General features: G+C 38.3%; 1 protein-coding gene across 1 annotated transcript in view; it reads right to left on the bottom strand.

Moving 5' to 3' along the window:
* otofa (otoferlin a) overlaps positions 1–24,006 on the bottom strand; it is a 243,711-nt gene that overhangs the window by 80,609 nt on the left and 139,096 nt on the right. Inside the window, exons 4-9 of the mRNA XM_034161625.1 lie at positions 22,361–22,460; positions 17,680–17,876; positions 2,441–2,514; positions 2,156–2,282; positions 1,889–1,943; positions 1,247–1,378 (exon numbers count right to left, since the gene is read on the bottom strand). Of these exons, the coding sequence (XP_034017516.1) occupies positions 1,247–1,378; positions 1,889–1,943; positions 2,156–2,282; positions 2,441–2,514; positions 17,680–17,876; positions 22,361–22,460 (685 nt within the window). The remainder of the gene's footprint in view (positions 1–1,246; positions 1,379–1,888; positions 1,944–2,155; positions 2,283–2,440; positions 2,515–17,679; positions 17,877–22,360; positions 22,461–24,006) is intronic.

Below are 24,006 nucleotides of genomic sequence, written 5' to 3'. Positions count from 1 at the left end.
TCAATACGTTGATCAATTATTATATCATTTACCAACAGGGACTTAGAAGAAAGAGACCTAATGTTTAATAGACCACATTTAACTGTTTTAGTCTGTGGTGCAATTGAAGGTGCTATATTATTTTTTCTTTTGAATTTTTATGCTTAAATAGATTTTGCTAGTTATTGGTGGTCTGGGAGCAGGCACCGTCTCTACGGGGATGGGGTAATAGGGGGATGGCAGGGGGAGAGAAGCTGCAGAGAGGTGTGTAAGACTACAACTCTGCTTCCTGGTCCCAACCCTGGATAGTCACGGTTTGGAGGATTTAAGAAAATTGGCCAGATTTCTAGAAATGAGAGCTGCTCCATCCAAAGTGGGATGGATGCCGTCTCTCCTAACAAGACCAGGTTTTCCCCAGAAGCTTTGCCAATTATCAATGAAGCCCACCTCATTTTCTTCATCAAACCTGGTTTTCAGGGTCGTCTCTTACAGAGGTTTTTCCAAACAGACAGAATTGATTGTATCCCTGCAGGATGCAACCCGGAGGCTGAGTGTGAGTCTCACCAACATCGGCAGCACATAACACACATAATACACACTCTGCTGCTCGGCAAAACTAAGAAACAACACTCAGATTTAAGCCAACTCAATGCAGAATCGTATCTCAGAAAAACTGCACATTATGGCGTGTATCTGAAAAGGACAAACTGGAGGTGCGCACTGTGCCCAGCACTGCACAAGTGCTCCCATGTGTGGCTCCTTGCACAAAAGATAAAATTATTTCCTACATTTGATGAGTTCAAGTGCGGCTGATACGCATCTGTGCTGTGCCAAGTTGCCAAATGTGCACTGAGGCTAGAGACAAAAAACTACACTGTGTGATAGACTTTAATATTGAGTGTGTGTGGATAATAACAACCACAGAAATACATTCATTGTCAAGTACACAATAGATTTTTTTTTTTTTTCTGAGAGAAAGGTGCATCATGTGACCTGTAGCTCCCACAACCATAGAAACAAATTCTGTCACGTGTACGCAAAAATATGCCAGATGCAGTGCTCAGACACTCCAACATTCCATGGACAAAGTGTGCATCTTGAAAGTCAAGTCCTTTATCCAGTAATCAATGCACTGGTAAGATTATGGGAAGGGGATTAAGTAATATTTGAAGAGGAAGGCCAATGTGACGGTGGTATTGATGGGGACAATGGACATTAGATTAAACAATCCTCATGCAAACCAAAATCAGAGATTTAAATGTCTCACCTCATTGTAATATGGACAGCTGGTGGACTCCTTCATTGATGTGTACTTCTTGTCTTCCCCAATCTCCACACACACCACAGGGTCCATGTTGAGACCTATCAGCTGTCGGGCCTCAATCACAGTGATGCTGATCTAACGGGAGACATTTTCACAGTCAAACTAGACTATGGGAAATAAATTCAGCTGGTTCTGCTGCCAGCATGGAGGTAACTAGCAGCACTGCCACACATCATTGGACTTTCCAGCAATTATTCCACAAGCATGTGTAGAAAAATCCCAAATATTTAATCAAACTCTAAATTGTGTGCTATCAAGATCATTAGCCAGATTACAGGTCTTTAACCAAAGTAATGGAGCAACTACCTCCAGGCTAAAGGTTTCTGGATCAAAGCAATAACCTATTTCTATTAATTAGATTTTGGTTGTTGAATTGGAAAAGTGGGGGAAATGAAGATAGAAAGACAAACACAGTGCAACAACCTATTACACAAATATGTCAATCTGGTGTACTATGTTTGAAAGCTTTTTGCATAAATTAGTAGACCATGAAAAGGGGCCTATGCCTGGCAGGTTGAGACACCAAAAGAGTCTGGAGTTGAACAATAATATTTAAAAAAGTAAATAAATGCTCTAAATGCACACCTGATAGTCCACCGGTCGCCCAGAGCTTGGCTCCATCTTGATATCCGGCTTTGATCTGAAAGAATGTGATGCAGTGAAAATGTAGTGTAAAAGTTCAAGTGCATTTTTGGACATTATCTCAGTGTTTTTTTTTAATAGTAAAAATAGTCCGATACATGCAATGCCCAATGCTTACGCTAAAGAACAAGCAGTTTGCAGTATATCTACTGAGGCTGTAATTGTGTGAGTGTTTATCATTGTCTCTTTCTACACAAACAAAGACAAGACCTCTTATTGGAGACATTTGTTGTGATGGCGGTGACAGATGCCAGAGAGATGGCGTCTGGGTCCAGAGTTCCAGCAAGACGCATTGCTTTCCTGTCCAGGTCTTCCGTGTCCAGGATCGCTGGTTCATCTGCACAGCCAACACCCGAAAACGTACCATTGCTCAGTGAAGCTGTTGCATTTTGTTGCCTTCATGTCAACTTGAGGTTTGGACGGCAGCATCAGTTTTTCACTTTGAATTTCGGATATATTTTGGACTGATTGTTGTGTGTTTCGTGCATTGTTTACCCCCTTTCTTGTGGTCGTCTTTAGCGCTCTTGATCTTGCCAAGCTTCATGGCTGAAAACACCCCCTTCCCTGCTCTGATAGAGGACAAAACAAACAACAGATTGGAGGAAAGACAAGAATGAATTGGAATGAAAAAAGCAGCAAACTCACGTCTGACTCACTGGCGAGCCTTCATCCAGTTTTCCAGCTTCACTTGTCTCATTTCTCTGTCAAACAAGGCTCACATCCTCAGAGGGGATTAAAGCCCTGAATTTGACTTCAGCAGAAAACATCACTGCCTACTCGTGGACGTAATGAAAATGCAACCCAACACCTTACTGTCCACACACTGTGCTAGTCAGCTGGGCATTCAATTCCAGATGATTTAATCTCCCCCCATCACCACCAGACCCTCAGTCCCTCAATCACAAAACAGGAGTATCCGGTGTCGCCACACTGATATTATCTGGATCACATATCACCATAACAACAAAAGCCCTGTGATGTCACCTGCAGGCTGACAAATGAAGGATTTTAATAATTAAAATTGAGTGTGACCCTCCAATTTGATGCAGATACAGAGGCATATTAGGAAATAATGAATAATATCCGTGTCATCGATTACCAACCGCAGATTTAAAAGTATTAAGAATGAGAATAAAGGCCAAAAAAGTGAATATTATCAAATTAATCAATTTTCACCTTTGAATCAACTCAAGTCCTTTCACAGTACATGGAAAACCAGCCTCCATTATGGCCAGTTATTCCCACCAGATTATTTATTGGGTAATCTGTGCATGCATAAAAAAGTAGTGCACAAGCAAACAAATAAAAAGAAAAAGAGCTGTATCATCTTATAACTGCAAATTCAGATGCTACTTTCCTGCTGTTCATTTTGTCGTCCCATTCCAAAAAAAAATAAATAAATAAAAATAAAAAATACATACCACATGAAAGACACTTGGTCCTACTCAGTTCAGTAAAGATGTTAGAGCACCATGAAGCCTCCTCAAACCCACTCCTACTTTGGACTATATGTCCATTTTCTTCACCTGTCAGGTGCAGGTTCTCCACAGCATCAGGCAGATAGGAGTTAGAAAGATGAGTGTGTCATGCTGGGCGGGGAGGAGGGGAGGGTCAGATGGGGGCTGGAGTCCATATGGCCACAGTGGATGAGTGTTTACACCCACTCAGACTGCCTCCAGGGGTCATCATAAAGGTCTCCCTCACTGGGGCGCTACATTAAATATGTTGGATTATTGCACCAGAAACAAATGTTGGAGGTGTCAAATTGTGATCAAAATGTACAGCATAAAAACATGGAAGACCTTTTAGCTGTGACGGGAAAACAAAAAACAACAACAACAACAAAAACAAAACAAAAGAGGCTTAAAATGGAAAATAAAAAAGACCATTGGAATAAACTCAGGATAAAATCTAGGCAACTTTTACATGAAGGTTTAGCTGGATACCTGCTGGACAGATGGCAAACATAGTATGAAATTAATTCTAACAATTAGTGCTTCTCCCATATAAACAATCAAATTTTTGTGTATATGGAGCTCTTTAGACACTGCACAGTAATGTGTAAAAATGTCGATGCTGGCGATTAATCGTTACCGCCACAAAGCTTTAAATCAGCTGATTTAAATCGCTGTAAAAAAAATCAAAGAAAATCATTACAAATCATTTTTTAGAAATTAGTACTTAAAACATCACTGAAATATGAAATGGTACCATTAATTAATGGTATTTTTACATGTTGTATGTGCACCTTTATGTTTTAGCATGTCAATAAAGATTATAACTAATGATATTATTTGAATAGTCTCATTTAGAAGAGTGAAATAAATAAAATGAAAAAAGTCTATTTAAATCAATAATTTTTTACCTGGCCTGCCACAAAGTAATCAGGTTTTACTTAATGTGACAAAATCTATTGCTTTCTTTTACAAACTAATTCCTGTAAATGAAATTAAACAAAAATTTTCAAACTTTTTAAAATTTATTAATATATTAATGAAGAAAAACCCACAAAAAACACATGTATACAGAAACACCAGAATGGCAAAAATGTTTGTACAGTGCTATAAATTCATAAATTATTAATTGTTTATCTGTATCGTGATGAGTTTACTATTTAATACAATCCAGTCATTAGAAAGCTTCCCTCCACCAACGCCTGTTTTTTGTCACAAAATCTGAATCTTCAGTTTTCTGCAAAGATAGTTATTCCAAATCAGCTTCAATGCTGTCCTTGAAAACTGGTTTATTTTTTCAGTAATAATGAAAATAAGTAAATAAATAAACAAGAAAACCTCATTTACAGTGGGAGCTATTACATTTGAACAGTAAAGTATAATCGTGAGTTTAAAGTCGATAAGAAAGTGCAGTGCAGGATGTTTGGGGATGATTGTGTGCGAATTAATAATAGATGAAAGCTTGAATAATTTGCCTCATTAAATGTATAAACAGCTGCTGGGATGGATGATCTCAGGAAAGCAGAGTTATTCTCCTCTCTGCTCTAAAGGAGGAGGATCAGCCTCCTCATAAAATGTTACTGCCACAGTCTTTAACGTGCACTGGGATCTGACACACAGCAGTACGTTCAGAAACTCCAGAAATGTGATTTGAGACTCCCTGCAAGCAGATAATCTGACACGTGCACATGATGTATGAATGTGTGTGCACGAGCAGGCCTACGTGCACTCATATGATCCACAAATGTATGTTGTATTGTTTGGACAGAGGAAGAAAAGTAAAGTATTCTGGTGATAATAACTGAATAAAACGTAGAAAAAACTAAAGAGACACAGATAAATATTTCACTGGTGCATAACGGCACATAATGTGGGTTTCTGCTGAATGCACACACACACACACACACACACACACACACACGCATGCATGCACAGACGGGTGGAGAAATAAAGTTCCATGTGTCCATCTGGATCTGATCCAGAAAAAGATCAGCTCAGTTTGATAAGTCAAAGGATGAAAACTGCTCAGCTCACTGATTCCCACTGAACCACAACCTTCTCTCTCTCTCTCTCCTCTCTCTCTCTCTCTCCTCTCTCTCTCTCTCTCTCTCTCTCTCTCCTCTCTCTCTCTCTCTCTCTCTCTGTCTCTGTCTCAGTCCGTGACTTCTCTCTTATCAAGTTTCTTTCCTGCTCCTCAGCACTTCAAGTAATGTTTTCCCAAAATCCCACTTTGATTTTAGTTTACTTAAAGGACACCACTGTGACCAGGAGATATAAAACTGAACATCTTTATGACCTCAGAAAGAAAGAAGGAAGGGGTGAACGAAGGAAGGAAGCAAGACATATGAGAGGAAGGGATGAAGAAAGAAAGAAAGAAAGAAAGAAAGAGGAGACTGGAAAGAAAAAGCAAAGGAGAGAAGGACAAATGGAAAAAAGCCAGAAGAAAGGAAGAAAACAGATGGAAAGAAAGAAGAAACAACAAAGGACAAAAGAATGGATAACATGAAGAATGAATAAAGGAAAGGGATGGAGAAAGAAAGAAAGAAAGAAAGAAAGAAAGAAAGAAAGAAAGAAAGAAAGAAAGAAAGAAAGAAAGAAAGAAAGAAAGAAAGAAAGAAAGAAAGAAAATGAAAAGAAAAGAAAAGCATAGGAAAGAAAGAAAATTCTGGAAGAAAGATAAAATGAATGAAATAATTAAACAATAAATGAACCAAATGAATGAAGGACAATAATGGAAATCAAGAGGAAGAAGGAAAAGGAGGAAGTAAGAAAAGAATGGAGTAAAGAATAACAGTAGGAATGATAAACAAGAAAGAAAGAAAGAAAGAAAAAAGCAAAGGAGAGAAGGACAAATGAAAAAAGCCAGAAGAAAGGAAGAAAACAGATGGAAAGAAGGAAGAAATGACAAAGGACAAAAGAATGGATAACATGAAAAATGAATAAAGGAAAGGGATGGAGAAAGAAAGAAGAAGAAAGAAAGAAAGAAAGAAAGAAAGAAAGAAAGAAAGAAAGAAAGAAAGAAAGAAAGAAAGAAAGAAAGAAAGAAAGAAAGAAATGAAAGAAAGAAAGAAAGAAAGAAAGAAAGAAATGAAAGAAAATGAAAGCATAGGAAAGAAAGAAAATTCTGGAAGAAAGATAAAATGAATGAAATAATTAAACAATAAATAAACCAAATGAGTGAAGGACAATAATGGAAATCAAGAGGAAGAAGGAAAAGGAGGAAGTAAGAAAAGAATGGAGGAAAGAATAACAGTAGGAATGCTAAGCAAGAAAGAAAGAAAGAAAGAAAGAAAGAAAGAAAGAAAGAAAGAAAGAAAGAAAGAAAGAAAGAAAGAAAGGAAAAAGCAAAGGAGAGAAGGATAAAAGAAAAAGCCAGAAGAAAGGAAGAAAACAGATGGAAAGAAAGAAGAAATGACATAGGACAAAAGAAACATGAAAAATGCATAAAGGAAAGGGATGGAGAAAGAAAGAAAGAAAGAAAGAGGAGAGACAAAAACAATGAAGAAATGAAAAGAGAATGAAAACAGAAAAAACTAAGGAAGAAAGATAAAATGAATGAAAGTATGAAACAATGAATGAAGGACAATAACGGAAACCAAGAGGAAGAAGAAAAGAAGGAAGGAAGAAAAGACAAGAGGAATGAATAGCGGTAGGCAGGATGAAAGAAAGAAAGGAGAGAAAGAAAGAAGACAAAAACAACAGAATGAAGAAAAATGAATGAAAGTATGGAAAAGAAGGATAAAATGAATGAAATAAACAATGAATGAGCCAAATGAATGAAGGAAAGGGATGGAAAGAAGGAGAAAGAAAGAATGAAAGACAAAGAAAGAAAGGAAGGGAGGACAAGATGAAAGTGGACAGAAACAAAAAGAGCAATAATGAATTTCAGAATGCATGAAAAGCTTAAAAATGTGAAAAAACGTATTTCACATTTAAATCTGAGCTGTTCCAGTTTTTACTGCATCATTGCATCAGGAGCACAGAAAATAAAAACAATGTGTTTCTGACTGCATCAAATGGTTTCCTACAGAAAATATTACATTTTCTCAGCATCCTCAATGATGTGTGTGTGTGTGTGTGTGTGTGTGTGTGTGTGTGTGTGTGTGTGTGTGTGTGTGTGTGTGTGTGTCAGGAGATTACAAAGACATTGTTTTATAGAATGATATTCACAATCCTCTCAGATCTTCTCACAATCCTACAACTGCACAGCTTGTAAGTAAAGTGGAGCAGAGAGAAACGCGCTCATCTGCTCGTGCATCACAACAGAGTGATGTGCATGCACACGTATGCTGCTGTATCACAGTAGCAAAGAAACCAAAACATGGAAATACCCTCCCAGGGAACACAGTGTGAGAAAACAAGAAGTATGAGGATGACAGCGTGGAAACTGCAAGGCTGTTCCATTCAAATACTAGAGCACAAACCTCAACCAACACTAGTTTCCAATTCCACAAATTTTTACCTTGGAAAAAAAATTCAAGGTCAAAGTCCTGTTAGAAGTGGCTTTTCATAAGATAAAACACACGTCAAAATATAGATCAAAAGGGCTTTTCGATAGTGAATGAATGAATGAATGAAAACTGTTTATTTCGAACATTTGATACAACAACAATTACAAGATAGATCAGTAAAGACAACAACAAAAAAGTTCCTACTGTGTACCCAACATGTCCGAAAAGGGGTAGGGGATAGTAAAATCAAGTATCTGCTAAATCCACCAATTCAGCTCAGATGTGGATCAAACTCAGTCTGTTCATTGAGAGTGCCAGTTTTCACCTCATTATCACAAATGAGAGTGACTGAAGCACTTTTAATTGAAATATAATGCAAAATGTACACCAAATGGGCTTTTCAATATTAAATTCAAATATCTACAAAATCCACAGTCCGGATCAAACTTTGTCAGGCAATCATGAGTGTCAGTCTGCACCTCACTTTCAAATATGAGAGTGATTGGGGTACGTTTGATTAAAATATAATGTAAAATATACATTGAATGGGGTTTTCAATGTTAAATTTAAATTGCCACAAAATCTGTAATCCAGATCAGATCCAGATCAAACTTTGTCAGTCGATAAAAGACACCATCCTACATAAATATGAAATATAAATATGAAAGAAATATGATCTTTTTTCACAGAGTTATTCATTTTTGAAAATTCATTCAATGTTAAAGGCTGGGATTTTTCCAATTTTGCATGATTTTTCCTGACTTTCCCGTTCAACCTATGAACTTGAAAATTGAATCATTTCTTGCCCGTTAGAATATAAAGCTTCAGAAAAAAAAATTCATAACAATATATGAAAAATTGTGGGCTCCAGGCTGTTCACAAACAAACAAACAAACAGATAAACAAACAAACGGCTGAAAACAGAGCCTCCACAATTTCACTGACAGAGGTAAAAACTCAGATGGAAAATGATCAGGTCGGTTTTTTCATACTGTACAATGTGTGAAATTCACCATAACAACATTTAAGGGTAATTACCTCCAGTGATTGATTCTTTCATTAATTTAAATTAGTTTTGTTGTAGGTTGGTCAAACAGTTGTGTTTTTAGTGAGTAACAGCTATAATAAATTACACTTTTACAGCGTTATAACAATTGTATTGTAGATAATTTGCAAGATATCAGCAAAAATGTCCATATCAGTGTTGAATCTCGAAAAATCGTCTCTTAAACTAAACAGAAAATGAGGTGGTTTGTGCACTTTTATTAACTTTTTGTTTCCACGTTTTTTAAAATACTTTTCTTTATTAATTTTTATTAACAATACAATAATACAAGATCATTTGGTGATTTAATCCTTAAATTTAGGAAAAATTGTCTTTATCTGTGTTGCAGGTCTTTGCTGCAGGCATGGATGTAGCATATTAACAAACAAAATTGAGCTGGCTGCACAAAACATGAAATATTTTGAGTTCATACTGTCTGCAATGAAACAGTAGTCAAAGTAAATGTAAGAATTATTGCATTTTCTTTATATTTGCATTTTCCATGTTGTACCAACTTTTTCTTGACTTGGGGTTGTACTACCTAAAACAATTTTGTGGATCCTGCTGACAAAATACCTTTAATAAAGCCAATGTTTCAATTTTTTGGTGTGTATTGTTGGTTGTTTTGCTGTCGAAACCACTGACAATACATTAATATTACATATCTGAATTTTACAACCAACTATACAATCCTCTTTAATAATAAAATAGTATCTGCAGTCTGTTAAATCTATAATGTATACTAGTCACAAAAAGTATAGCTGGTGAAGTTTTTGTTACTGTGACCCCTTCCATGGGAAAACATACTGCAGTGAGCTGTCAGTCCACAACATGTTGCTGCATTATTCATGAAGCCTCACACAGATAAAAACCATTCAGATAAAAGCCCCAACAACACCTGTCACATTATGCTGTACGACAATGCTTCATCATTATTTTACACTAGTACTTTTAAGAAGATGCAGTCATTTCACATCGATTGACAAATTAATCACCATCACATAGAACTGCTTGGCAAAAATGCAAAATACTTTTGTGTTCTCGATGAAAGAGAATGCTAAAGTCTCTTTTCACCAGAGTTGATTATGCAAATTATTCCTGCATATTTAAATAGACATTGCTTGCTACAAATATGTGCACACTGACCCCCAAACACCACTTAGCTGACAATACTCACCACATTTTTTGTTGTTGTTGTTGTTGTTGTTTTTAATATTTATACTAAGAGTTTTTGTAAGATGTTGTTCCAATGGGATACAACTTGCATTAAGAATTTACTAAAATTCATTGAAAGCTCATAATCGCTCAACATTTTATGACTGTGCATATTTGAATAAAAAGACTAGAAAATGAAAAACGGAAAAAAAAACACTGAAACCAAAGTGAAAAAATGGATAATGAAAATAATATGTTTTTTTTGTTTTGTTTTGTTTTGTTTTGTTTTTTTACTTTTTTTCCAGGTTTGGTTTCATATTGAAAAAAATATTTGTGCTGCCCAATATTTGAGATTTACAATTCAAATTTTAGAGATCATTATTGAACTAAGCATGTACAAATATGTAAAGCTACAACTGCTATTGAATTTTTTTGTAACTATATGATGTTACCTTTAAAAAAAACTGCATATGGTTTAACAGACCAATTTCTAAACAAGATGGGAAACCACTGTATTGATCAACATGGCTAGCTACCTATCGAAACAGATTATTTTATATATCGTCACGGACTAGACTTTTATATGTCATTATAGTACATACACAAGAGTAGGTGGCAAAAAAGACACATTAAAAAGCATTGTATTGGTTTTTATTCATTACCACGCTTAATGACCAACAAAAAAAGGTCATGCTGTAAGATACAATTCGCACTCATGGTGCTGAATGATACTTCTCTGCATTTTTGAAAAAGAGAGCTTTAAATCAGAAGTGCCTGACTCCGTGGTATAACTCACAAACTCGCAGCTTAAAGCAGATAACCCGTAAGTTGGAGAGGAAATGGCGTCTTACTAATTTAGAAGATCTTCATTTAGCCTGGAAAAAGAGTCTGTTGCTCTATAAAAAAGCCCTCCGTAAAGCTAGGACATCTTTCTACTCATCACTAATTGAAGAAAATAAGAACAACCCCAGGTTTCTTTTCAGCACTGTAGCCAGGCTGACAAAGAGTCAGAGCTCTATTGAGCTGAGTATTCCATTAACTTTAACTAGTAATGACTTTCTTTGCTAACAAAATTTTAACTATTAGAGAAAAAATTACTCATAACCATCCCAAAGACGTATCGTTATCTTTGGCTGCTTTCAGTGATGCCGGTATTTGGTTAGACTCTTTCTCTCAGATTGTTCTGCCTGAGTTATTTTCATTAGTTACTTCATCCAAACCATCAACATGTCTATTAGACCCCATTCCTACCAGGCTGCTCAAGGAAGCCCTACCATTATTTAATGCTTCGATCTTAAATATGATCAATCTATCTTTGTTAGTTGGCTATGTACCACAGGCTTTTAAGGTGGCAGTAATTAAACCATTACTTAAAAAGCCATCACTTGACCCAGCTATCTTAGCTAATTATAGGCCAATCTCCAACCTTCCTTTTCTCTCAAAAATTCTTGAAAGGGTAGTTGTAAAACAGCTAACTGATCATCTGCAGAGGAATGGTCTATTTGAAGAGTTTCAGTCAGGTTTTAGAATTCATCATAGTACAGAAAGAGCATTAGTGAAGGTTACAAATGATCTTCTTATGGCCTCAGACAGTGGACTCATCTCTGTGCTTGTTCTGTTAGACCTCAGTGCTGCTTTTGATACTGTTGACAATAAAATTTTATTACAGAGATTAGAGCATGCCATAGGTATTAAAGGCACTGCGCTGCGGTGGTTTGAATCATATTTATCTAATAGATTACAATTTGTTCATGTAAATGGGGAATCTTCTTCACAGACTAAGGTTAATTATGGAGTTCCACAAGGTCCTGTGCTAGGACCAATTTTATTCACTTTATACATGCTTCCCTTAGGCAGTATTATTAGACAGCATTGCTTAAATTTTCATTGTTACGCAGATGATACCCAGCTTTATCTATCCATGAAGCCAGAGGACACACACCAATTAGCTAAACTGCAGGATTGTCTTACAGACATAAAGACATGGATGACCTCTAATATCCTGCTTTTAAACTCAGATAAAACTGAAGTTATTGTACTTGGCCCCACAAATCTTAGAAACATGGTGTCTAACCAGATCCTTACTCTGGATGGCATTACCCTGACCTCTAGTAATACTGTGTCAAATCTTGGAGTCATTTTTGATCAGAATATGTCATTCAAAGCGCATATTAAACAAATATGTAGGACTGCTTTTTTGCATTTACGCAATATCTCTAAAATTAGAAAGGTCTTGTCTCAGGGTGATGCTGAAAAACTAATTCATGCATTTATTTCCTCTAGGCTGGACTATTGTAATTCATTATTATCAGGTTGTCCTAAAAGTTCCCTGAAAAGCCTTCAGTTAATTCAAAATGCTGCAGCTAGAGTACTAACGGGGACTAGAAGGAGAGCGCATATCTCACCCATATTGGCCTCTCTTCATTGGCTTCCTGTTAATTCTAGAATAGAATTTAAAATTCTTCTTCTTACTTATAAGGTTTTGAATAATCAGGTCCCATCTTATCTTAGGGACCTCGTAGTACCATATCACCCCAATAGAGCGCTTCGCTCTCAGACTGCAGGCTTACTTGTAGTTCCTAGGGTTTGTAAGAGTAGAATGGGAGGCAGAGCCTTCAGCTTTCAGGCTCCTCTCCTGTGGAACCAGCTCCCAATTCAGATCAGGGAGACAGACACCCTCTCTACTTTTAAGATTAGGCTTAAAACTTTCCTTTTTGCTAAAGCTCATAGTTAGGGCTGGATCAGGTGACCCTGAACCATCCCTTAGTTATGCTGCTATAGACTTAGACTGCTGGGGGGTTCCCATGATGCACTGTTTGTTTCTCTTTTTGCTCTGTATGCACCACTCTGCATTTAATCATTAGTGATCGATCTCTGCTCCCCTCCACAGCATGTCTTTTTCCTGGTTCTCTCCCTCAGCCCCAACCAGTCCCAGCAGAAGACTGCCCCTCCCTGAGCCTGGTTCTGCTGGAGGTTTCTTCCTGTTAAAAGGGAGTTTTTCCTTCCCACTGTAGCCAAGTGCTTGCTCACAGGGGGTCGTTTTGACCGTTGGGGTTTTACATAATTATTGTATGGCCTTGCCTTACAATATAAAGCGCCTTGGGGCAACTGTTTGTTGTGATTTGGCGCTATATAAAAAAAAAAATCATTGATTGATTGATTGACTGATTGATTTTTAAAACCAGTCACTTATCTGCACAACTTTAGGAAGATCACCACAAGAACTGGCACAAAATGTTCACAAATAAGACATTAAATCAATTACTTACCATTATTTACAGTTCTCCGAGGAGCCCTTGCACTCATCACATCAGAGTGAACTCATTGCCCTGCCCTCTGACCTCTGACACCCCCCCCCCCCCCCCCCACACACACACACACACATATTTATTTCAACAACAGAACCACATTATTGTGGCTGCTCAAAACTTTGTCAGGAGATATTTCATCTTCATGAAGAGCAGCAGAATCACACCACGTCATGTGCGGTTTACTTCCTCCTGTAATGTCCTCAGAACAGACTCAGCAGCAGCACACACATTACATAAGAACTCATCATCAGGGTCCAACAATCCAGTGACAGCACAGAAAACGTGCAGAAACGTCTGTCTGCCAAGAACAGACTGTCAGACATGATGTGAGCTCAGCCAGTTTGCACTGTTTACTGCTTTATGCAGTCTAGCCTTTACTTTGTTTTCTCTCTCTGTCTTTCTCAATGTGCTTTCATTAGCATTATTGTCAAATCAAAGCATTTTTTTCTTTCAATAAAAATATCTAATATTCATAAATGCGGGGAGGGGGAGACCTTATAAGCAGGTCCATCTTATGTTTGGGTCAACATCAGCTTCCAACACTCTGGAAGTAAACAATGACCATTTTCATATGCGTATTTTAGTGGCATGGCTAATTTATGAATGATTTCACAAGGAACTACCCTATATCCAGCTCGTCCTTCCTCCACAGTAATCATATGTCAACATGAATCATACTGTATTTTATGTTGTATGGCTGGGGGGCCTGGCTGCCTTTTTGTTTCTGTCTTTTGTTTTTCCTTCCAGGTGGCTTGCATTTGGGACTGAGTGGCTGTGTTGCTGAGGTTATCAGGACCTCACCCTGATCACCTGCGGAAAGTCAGGACTCACAGCTGAGGTGCATCTATATGGATTGGAACATGGTGGCATTTAAGACTGGAGTATACAGTGTGTATTTGCCAGAGACTCGACCTTGTGACCAGACGGGTGAGATCGCCGTCTCGGGAGCCATCTCATCATCAGTGGATGCAGAGAACGTCCAGGGTTTGATGCACGGTCTGTGAAAGAGGAGGGGGTGAGGTCTCACGCTCGTCAGCACACTTCCTGAGGTACGTTAGATTTTGTGACTAACATTTATACAGTCAGTAAATGTGGTGTCCCTCACACCTTTATTATATTGAGCTGTATGTTAGTCATGTATCGGCTTCCACTGCAGTGGAGTTTTGTGAACTGGATGTTCCATGCCTGCAGGTTGGGAAGCTGATTAGTAATCAAGCCAGGAAGTGTTTGCTGTTTGTACACCTTTAAGTGTTCTCTCTGTGTGTAGAGTGTGGACTCACATAATGGTTCCTTCTTTCACAGACTCGGTTTGTTGCGGCCACCTGGGGGGTGTCGGCGGGGTCCTTGGGTCCGAACAGCTTCTGGCTCCGGACCGTTAGCGCTGCTGGGAGCGCACCACGCCAGACCGCACTTTCTCTTGTTATTTTTTGTATCACTGTTATGTATTAAATTCAGTTAGCCTTTGTACCGTGCTCTGCTTATTTCATACTGGGTCCTTCAAACGCTGGTCGGTTCTCCGAGCTGCGTCCGACACATAACATTTTATTCATCTCCTGCAGATCAAATATAAACTGGAGCCTTAAATTAGTTCTTTTTATATCTTGTGCTGTGCTGTTCTATTCCTCTGCTTCACTGGCAGGAAAGCCAGCAGGTTATTTATTCATTATAGGACGACAAAAACCCTTGTAAAGCCAGTTCTTTGTGGCATCGCAGATAGCAGAAAACGGTTTATGCACGCTGCCATAACTCTTCTTGCAGGGCGAGAGAAAATGTGGACAGGAGAGGGAAAAAATAGGTGGAAAAAGCAAAGCGGAGGGATTACAAACCTCTAGTGCAACTTCCGGTAAATAAGGGATTAAGAGGACCAAGTATGTCTTATTGAGTCACCTGCAGTCTGTGAGGTTGGTCTGTAGGGACATAATGAAATCAAATGCCCAGTGAAAAGTGCAACAAGCACACACTCTTGGGTAAACCGCGTCCGTGAACTTTAGAACACAGATGATATATCAGAAATAGACGCTAGAAGCTGGACTGCCATGTTGCATTTTCAGCATGAAAAAGCAGTGCAAGACAAAGTGACATTTTTGCAATAGAAGTATAAGACCACATGTCAAAAGAAGAGGAAATCAGATTGAGAACAATCAAGCAGCAGGTCAACTGAAATATCCAAAAGACACGTTAGTTCTCTCTCATTCGCTCTACAACATCCATGCTTCAGCTCCAAAATAAGAACTACAAAGGGGAGCGCTGCACTCACACCTCACAAGTTTGAATTTAACTCATGCAAAGTAATTCTTTGTGATTCGGTGATTCAATAACATATGGTTCTGTTTGTCCTTGACATTTAACTAAGTCAGCCCAAAACTGACACAATTTGTCCACTAACACAAGTCTTCCACCTGTCAAGGAAAAGTTGATATATGACTTCATATTTGTGTTTCATAGCAATCGTAGCTGCTTTACCCACTTCCTCTTAAAAAGTGGTTCACAGATTTTTTTTTTTTTTTTCCTGCATGGCTCCTCTTTTGACAATAACAATATTTTTAAGATCTCCCACCCAACACACATCTTTTGCTTCAACCATCCACTCAAATTTACTTCAAACATTGTAATTTATACAAAACCACAACTTCTTAACCAACAAAACAAAATAAATTAAATAACAATTCATCGCCAAAGTGGAATTATTCAAAGTGACAAACATCATGTATCTGAAGTTTTAAATGCATAATCACCATCACTGTTGCCAGATACAGCTGATGGTTACCAGCCCAAAAAATGTTCAAAAGCCGCCAAAGCACACACAAAGCTATATTACTATTAAACTATTAGTTTTTATGCACGAGGTTCATCCAAAAAGTTTTCGACCTTATTTATTCCCATGAAAACAAATGCAACATGCGAGGAGTCATTTGCTGGAGAGGTGAAGGGAACATTCTTGTGCATTCGTGAATTTTTTGTCATCCACAGCACATGCCAGTTGCGAGCACCAAGCCAAAGAGTGAACACATCCACTGCGCATCCGTCGGACTTGCACATAACGGAATGACTTGAGGCAGAAACTTTTGACAGAGGATTTGGGCATATGGAGAGCTCATTCAGCTTTTCTGGCCAAGCCCATCACTCCTGTAATTTGTTTAGACTTCCTACTCTACTGATATCACACTCTCTCTGATTTTTGGCTGTTCAAAACTACACTAAAGGGGACTCATTTTGAGTCGCAAAAAGACTTCATGAGGAAGGCGACAGCCCATTCCAAAGAGGACTTCCAGAAATGCTTCTGTCAATGGCAGAACTGCTGGGAGAAATGTGTGTGAGATTGTAAGGAGTCTGAGGGATTCGACATGAATTTCACTGACACTCCCCACATGGAAAAAATAGACACCTTGTATGCTACATTTGTTTGCATGGGATAGTATAACATTGGATACATTTTAGATGTTGTAGATAAGTTCTGAAGATGCTTTGTACTTTTTTTGAACCCTTATTTAAAGCATTTTCCCACTGCAGTACTTTTTTCTTTGTGAACAAATTCCAAACCATTTTTTTTTCTGTTATATAATACCCGTGGGCCACTATTATACTTCAATAAGTAAACTTTTCTTATTTTCTTCCAGATGCTTGGAGGTTCACAGAATTCAAACCTGCAGTTTTATTTCTTTGCTGGAAAAGAAAAAAAAAAAACTTTTGGAGTCAACAAGCAACAACATAAATGCATCCACAGAGATTTTTCAAATAAGTTTAACGTACAGTGTTATGATGGACTTAGGACTCCAGCTACTGCAGAATCATTGGAAATCGATACCACCCACATGCCATTCTTCATACTGTTCAGCAAAAATCCTAACCACACAATAAAACCAAGTACCAGGGCAAAGAGTAGGAGCCTGTGGGGGCAGAAGGTTCCTTCATACAGTACAGCTTTTACTTTAAAACCTACACAGTCTGGCAATATGAAGTACACCACTACAAACTAGAAATAATTACACAGTGACCCTACAAGCCCGTTTATTCATTAGATCTTAAACAGAATGAAAAGTCCTTGAAGGAAACACATACATGTGTTGTATTTTCTGCAGTTTTCTGCTAATTTTTAATAAAAATCCCTCAGTGCTTAGTCTCGTGAAACAGAAATGGCTGGATTGCGTAGGTCAATTTAGATTGAGGAGTGTGTACACTAGTTGCATGTTGCTGCAACCCAATTGGGATAACATCTTAGCACCACATTCATTTCTACTTCCATGTGCTTTCCAACCATATATACTTTCCTCTGTGTAAAAACGTACTAATGGGAAAATAGAAAGATTGTTTCACTTACTTTCTAAAGGTTGGTATGGATCCCTGTAAGGTTTGCCGGGATATTCCCGACCCATGACTTTGTCTTGACAGTAGGCTGTCTGTCTCAAAGGCAAACATCCCCTCACGGTCATCAGGGACATCCAGGAACTCGCCGTCACTCCACACGCCCACCATACCGACCATGGGCTGGTATTTGATCTCGAGAATGATGCTGGTCTGGAAAAGGTTGTTACAGTGAGCAGATTATACTGTAAGTGAACAGTTACAAAATAGATGTTGCAGATGCAAATCCAGCAATTTTTTTAGTATTTATAGTATTTTTTTCTATAAAGCTTTCCACTGATTGCCATAACATGTGTATTTTGGTGAAACAGCATCCCCACAGGCACTTCATCACAAATAAAGACAGAAATGGATCAAGAATGGTGAGAGAGAACAGCGTCTCTACACCCAAAGTATTAGTGCAGCAGATAACTGAAACAGTCATGCAAATGGTGATAAAAGCATCAGATTTGGCAGAAATACTCCTTAGATATTCCTCTTTTGAAAAAACCAATTGGCCACTTGAATTTTCAATCGGTGGTCAGGTAGGGGTCAATTGAAGAATTGCACAGTGGTCAAAATTAAAAGATGCTCCAATCATATTGAAAACTATACCACGCTATTTGCTTGATCATAAAGATTCCAAAAAAGGTATAGTTTGGATTATCTGTGACTGAATTCTATGGAGTTATGGGATAAAAACAGCAAAAAAGGTGACAAAGGTCAGTTTGTACAGAGATCAAAAGTTAAAGTTGCTCCAGTGTTGGTAAAAAGTGATGCAAATTATTGGTTGAGCTAATAGGATTAATAAATTGAGTAGTTTTGACAGTGTTGAATACTTGGTCTCCAAAGTCAAGGTCAAACAAGGTCAACGTCCATTGGATTCTATGACATGTGACATATGTTACCCCGTAACGTGATAACTAAGCATGATACATGGTCCAAACTATTCCTTTTTAAAACCCTGTTAAATCAACTAATAATTTGCATCACTTTTTACCAAAATTAGAGCAACTTTAACTTTTGACCCCTGTACAAACTGACACTGACCTTTGTCACCATTCTTGCTGTTTTTATCCCATAACTCCATAGAATTCAGTCACAGATAGTCCAAACTATACCTTTTTGGAATCTTTATGATAAGTTAAATAATGTGGTATAGGTTTCAATATGATTGGAGCATCTTTTAATTTTGACCCCTGTGTAATTCTTCAATTGACCCCTACCTGAACGCTGACTGAAAATTCAAGTGGCCAATCGTTTTTTTTTTGTTGCTTTTTTTTTCAAAAGGGGAATGTTTGAGTATTTCTGGCGAATTTGATGGTTTTATCACCATTTGCAGGATTCTGCTATAAATATTCTCTTATCTGCTGCACTATATTAGATATCTAAGTAAAATGTTACATGAGTTTTTAAACAGAGAAGTTCACCAACAATTTAAAAAAAAAAATTGGTCTAATTTCCATGAAATTTCCCATTTTCCTAGATACAGTATTACGATGGGGCCAACATTTGATCTTTTAGAGCTGCACACCTTTAAAGGACCTGAGTTTCCAAGTTGTCATGAAGGTGTCTACAGAGTGTTGGAGCAGCAATAAAGAAGACAAAATAGGTATTACACCTGAGACTTTGCTTGTCATGCATAATTCCTTTTCAAGGCTTGATTAATTTGTGCGCATCTGATAAATATTTAAATAATTTTGACAACATTTTGACCAAATCGAGGGAAAAAATGAATGACTGACCCATATTAACTTTTTCCCACACAGAATGACTCTGATCTGTTGTCAATACATGGATTTCTGTGTTTGTTGTTATCCACATAAACACCCTAAAATAGCATCCATGCAGGGTGTTATTGTATATCTCAGTTCTCTGTACATGCTTGGCACAGCACAGATGCCTATCATGTGTCCATGAACTAATCAGCTGTAGGAAACAATTATATCTTGTACACACACAGTAGCATTTTGAGTGCTAAATAAATGTGGCCTTGCTGCATAATTTATTTCACTTTCAGTGGATCTTTGGTTCAACTTTGCACCACTACAAAGCTCCTGCTCATCCTTTGTTGCACGGGTAGAGGTGCACACTATAATGTGTATGCTGTGTTGTGCAGTTATTCTGCATTACCTTGATGAAGCACTGCGATATTTACAACGTACTGCACATTATCTCACTGTGCAGTGTATGGCCAACATGAAAACCAGCTCACTTCTTTCCATCTATAGGTCCAAAGTACCTTTAAGATTGATTAAAATTGGATTAGGTGTCTTTAAAGCATGTTATTATAATACAAACAAACACACCCATATTGAGGACAAACCTGTTGCGTTGCTAGAATCTTAAACTATTAAAAAGATATTTGCTAAATATTTTTCCAGCTGATCGCGGCAGCTTTAAACTCCACACACAGGCACCAAGCAAATTTTAATCTGAGCCCTTCTTGCTGTGAGGCGGCACTGCTAACTGCTGTGCCAATGCATCCCTTGTGTTTACTTTTAGCTTCTTAACTCAACACATATTATACCACACCAACTGTGACCGGATATTTCGAAAACAAATCAAAGCTGTTGGAGCAAGAAAAAAAAACAAAAAACCTGAACAGCCAACAAAGGTCATCTGCTTCACGATGCGACAAAACTGATAAATTGACAAGATTATAAATCATCATCTCTCATTGTCAGGATCCTGGGAATTGAATTTGACAGTTGCTGTTAGTTTAATCCAAGCAAGAAATATATTAGTGACACCACAGTTTCTCTCCAGTGTCTTCTGGGGACTTTGTGCTTGGATAAATATCATCCTCCTGACAATGACCTCCTGGTCTTTATTACGGGCACCCAATTTATTCGACTGACAAAGACAGATGAGGAGTAATCAAATACCTCTCCCTCTTCCTCTCCTGTCCTTACATCCCTGCCAGGCAATCACAAATCCACCAGGAGTTGGATTAGTTGCTATAGCAACCGCACCAGTGCAGAGTTGTAAGTAAAAGTATTGCTCTCGGGTCATATTGGGTTGGGTTTTACCGCTTCCTTCCTGCACAGGGTGGGATTTACATCAGGGTAATTATCTGTGCTCATGACAGGCGTGCACACACTGTATGTTACTGCATGTGTGTGTGCCGGTGCGCGCTTCCAGTGCTGCGTTTTACTGTTGCGCATAAGCAGTCCCAGCTCCACTAAGACAATTTGGGAACACGGGGTGTTTCAAACCTCATTCCCGCTTCCAGACCCCATTGTGCTGCTCTCGTTTCCACATGCATATTCATCGGTCGATTATGTATAGCTCACCCTCACTGCTGAGCTGCTCTCTCATTAGCTGATATAAATCCTACCTTCAATAACAGAGAATATCCAGATAGCAAGGGTGCTGTGTTCCTACAAGACCAGCGTCTGGAGGAGATTCTTGTGTGAAACACCAGCTTTTATAGGTCAGATAATGCTGTTAATTTGACTCCTGCCTGTGCTAGAAGGCTGATTCCTCTTGTTCATTTTCTTTTAGTTTTGTGCATTCATTTGCACAGTTAAAAAGAACAAGGAGTAAGTCCTACGAGCCCTGAGGTGCCAGTGCTTATCATTGGACACCACAGCGGCAAGCAGGTGAGAGTTTACGACTCCCTGTGGACGATGCAGATTACTTCCCGAGCCATGCCCGGTACCCATTTTACAGTTGGGTGGAGATGAAATGTCTTGTCCAAGGACACAGGCAGGTAATGTCACCAGAAACCAAACCCGGGTCTACATATTGGTAGTCCAGCTGCTATCCCAGTAACCTACCTGCTCTGAGTGGTTCGAAAAGTAATACAAGTTGAACTCCTGCTAGACATAGGATGCACATCCAGATTTCAGGATGTACACCCCATAGCCCCATAACCTTGCTATGGTTATAAAGAACCAAAAGTGCCTAATTCCGAAATGCCAGAAGAACAGGCAGAAGAAGAAATTGTTTGATTGCCATTGGAGACACCACTGTTATTCACTGTTAATGGAGAAGAAGCAGAAGACATATAAAAGAAAAATAATTCTGTACAATTCCATGCCTCTTGCCCTCTTTGCCAGTGTTGGGCAACTGACCACATTGGCGCAACATTGATACACATACATGGGAACTCCAACCTCTAGTTTTTTTTTAATACCCAACTCTATTGGGTGGCACAGTGGCTTAGTGGTTAGCAGAGGTGGGACAAAGTCACCAGCAAGTCACTCTCAAGTCATGAATCTGCAAGTCTCAAGTCAAGTCTCAAGTTATAATGACCACCAATTGTTTGCAAGCTGACTTGAGACTTGACTTGAGAACTGCAGATTGATGACAGTGACTTCGTCCCACCTCTGGTGGTTAGCACTGGTGCCTCACAGCAAGAAGGACATGGGATCACTTCCCTCCCTTTCTGTGTGGAGGTTGCATGTTCTCGTGTCTGCATGGGTTTCCTCCGGGTACTCCAGTTTCCTCCCACAATCAAAAACATGCTTATTTAGGGTTTGCTCCTTCCTCTGCTCCTGACCAACACAGTGTCTCTACATCTGGAGTTGGTCCCTGGGGGCTGAACTGCGGCTGTCCACTGCTCCTAGTGGTTGGATTGTGTCTAACTGTAATTAGGATGGGTTAAATGGAGAGGACAAATTAAAAATAAAGACTCTATTGTATAGCTTTACCTTTATTGATGTGTTATTGTCATCAATTAGCGTGTCGGTCAGCTCCAGGTGTCCTTCCTCAGCCACCTTCTGAAGAACCATGCAGAATGTCCCCACCAGTCTGCAGCAAAAACAGAGTGCTACACTTGTAAACAGACATCAATATGTAATACTGCATGTTTTATGTTCTTCTATAATACCTATAATTACTTATTTTTAAAATCTGTGGTTCATCTATGTTATTGGTTGGGTTCCTTTTCATCTGTAATCCACCGCATTGTCATATTTATAACTATGGTAGGATATTGTGCTCTCACTCATGAAGGCTGTCACATGAACTTCTCACCATCTCACGACATTATGTCACACATGAAAGCAATGGAAAGGGTATAGATAACAGCTCAAAAGGGTACATGCATGAAAGTACACACTGATAGTCACTCCGTTTTTGGTCCGTATGCACAAATACTGTTCTTTATTTGTTCATTTCAACTGAAGAAAACGGGTTTACCATTTCTACCAAATATGAAAGTTGTCTATGTCTGCATATTCCACCTTTTTAATCATTTACTGAATTATTTTCACAGTGGGTTGGAGAAAAACTTCCTCTGTGATAGTAGATCAAAAGTAATATTTCTTCTGTGTGATTCAGATCTGGTTTTAATTCACCAAGCAGGCGGTAGCGGTCTCAAGCATTTATCACCACCCAAGGACGAGTAAGTAAATGGGTGACGACTCACACAGCATTCAATCCACCAACATCTTTTATTTATTGCTGTGTGTTCTTTCAGTTGTTGCTTGGTGAAAAGAAAATAATAATGCATTTGAAGGCTGCCATATCAGTGCAAACCTTATTTTCAACTTACACTACCAGCACATTATGAATATATTTAATAATACCATCCACTCAGACTGAGAATGTGAATACAGTTAGTTCTTTATATATATTTAGATTATTTTACAGTTTCTTTCAGCATATTAGAGTTGAAAGGAAATAGTGAAAATGAACTCAAAGTACAGATTGACAACCTTCATTTAAGGGTAACTGCATCCAAATCATAAGAATAAGCTGTACCATTTATTTGCATAAAAGGAAGAAAGGCTCCTGATTCAAGGCTACATGTGCCCCATTCTCCATTTTCATCTAGGAGTTGTGTCACAAAGGGCATCCGGTGTAAAACGTGTGCTAAATAAATATGTGGATCCACACCAGATCTGCTATGGTGACCCTGGGCAAAAACTGGAAGCAACCAAAAGAAAGAAGACCAATTATTAAGGCACTCAAAGTAACTGGATTTAAAAAAAAAACATTTGTTACACTCAGGAGAGCACATGTCTATGCAGAAAAACACATTTCTTTATCACATCAGCTTTTATCATCATCTTGTTCTGAAAGGAAGGTCCACTGAGTTTATGCACCAAGTTTAATTGAAATTGCCTTTTGTGCCTTGAAGATATCGCCATGGACATGCAAATGGACAGACATGGTCTTTCCAGTAGCGTCTTTCTACTTTGTGATGAGATTAAAAACATAATTTCTTACAACATGCATTGCCTTAGTGTTTAGAGGGTATTTTGGGTTCATTCTTTAATACATTTTCAATCTCTTGAAAATGTGGCACCTTAAATATTTCTGGACAGAATGCAGTGAGAAACAACAAAGTGAG

The sequence above is a fragment of the Thalassophryne amazonica genome, chromosome 21 (assembly GCF_902500255.1).
Source record: "Thalassophryne amazonica chromosome 21, fThaAma1.1, whole genome shotgun sequence".
NCBI lineage: Eukaryota > Metazoa > Chordata > Actinopteri > Batrachoidiformes > Batrachoididae > Thalassophryne > Thalassophryne amazonica.
This window is presented reverse-complemented; position numbering and strand designations above follow the sequence as displayed.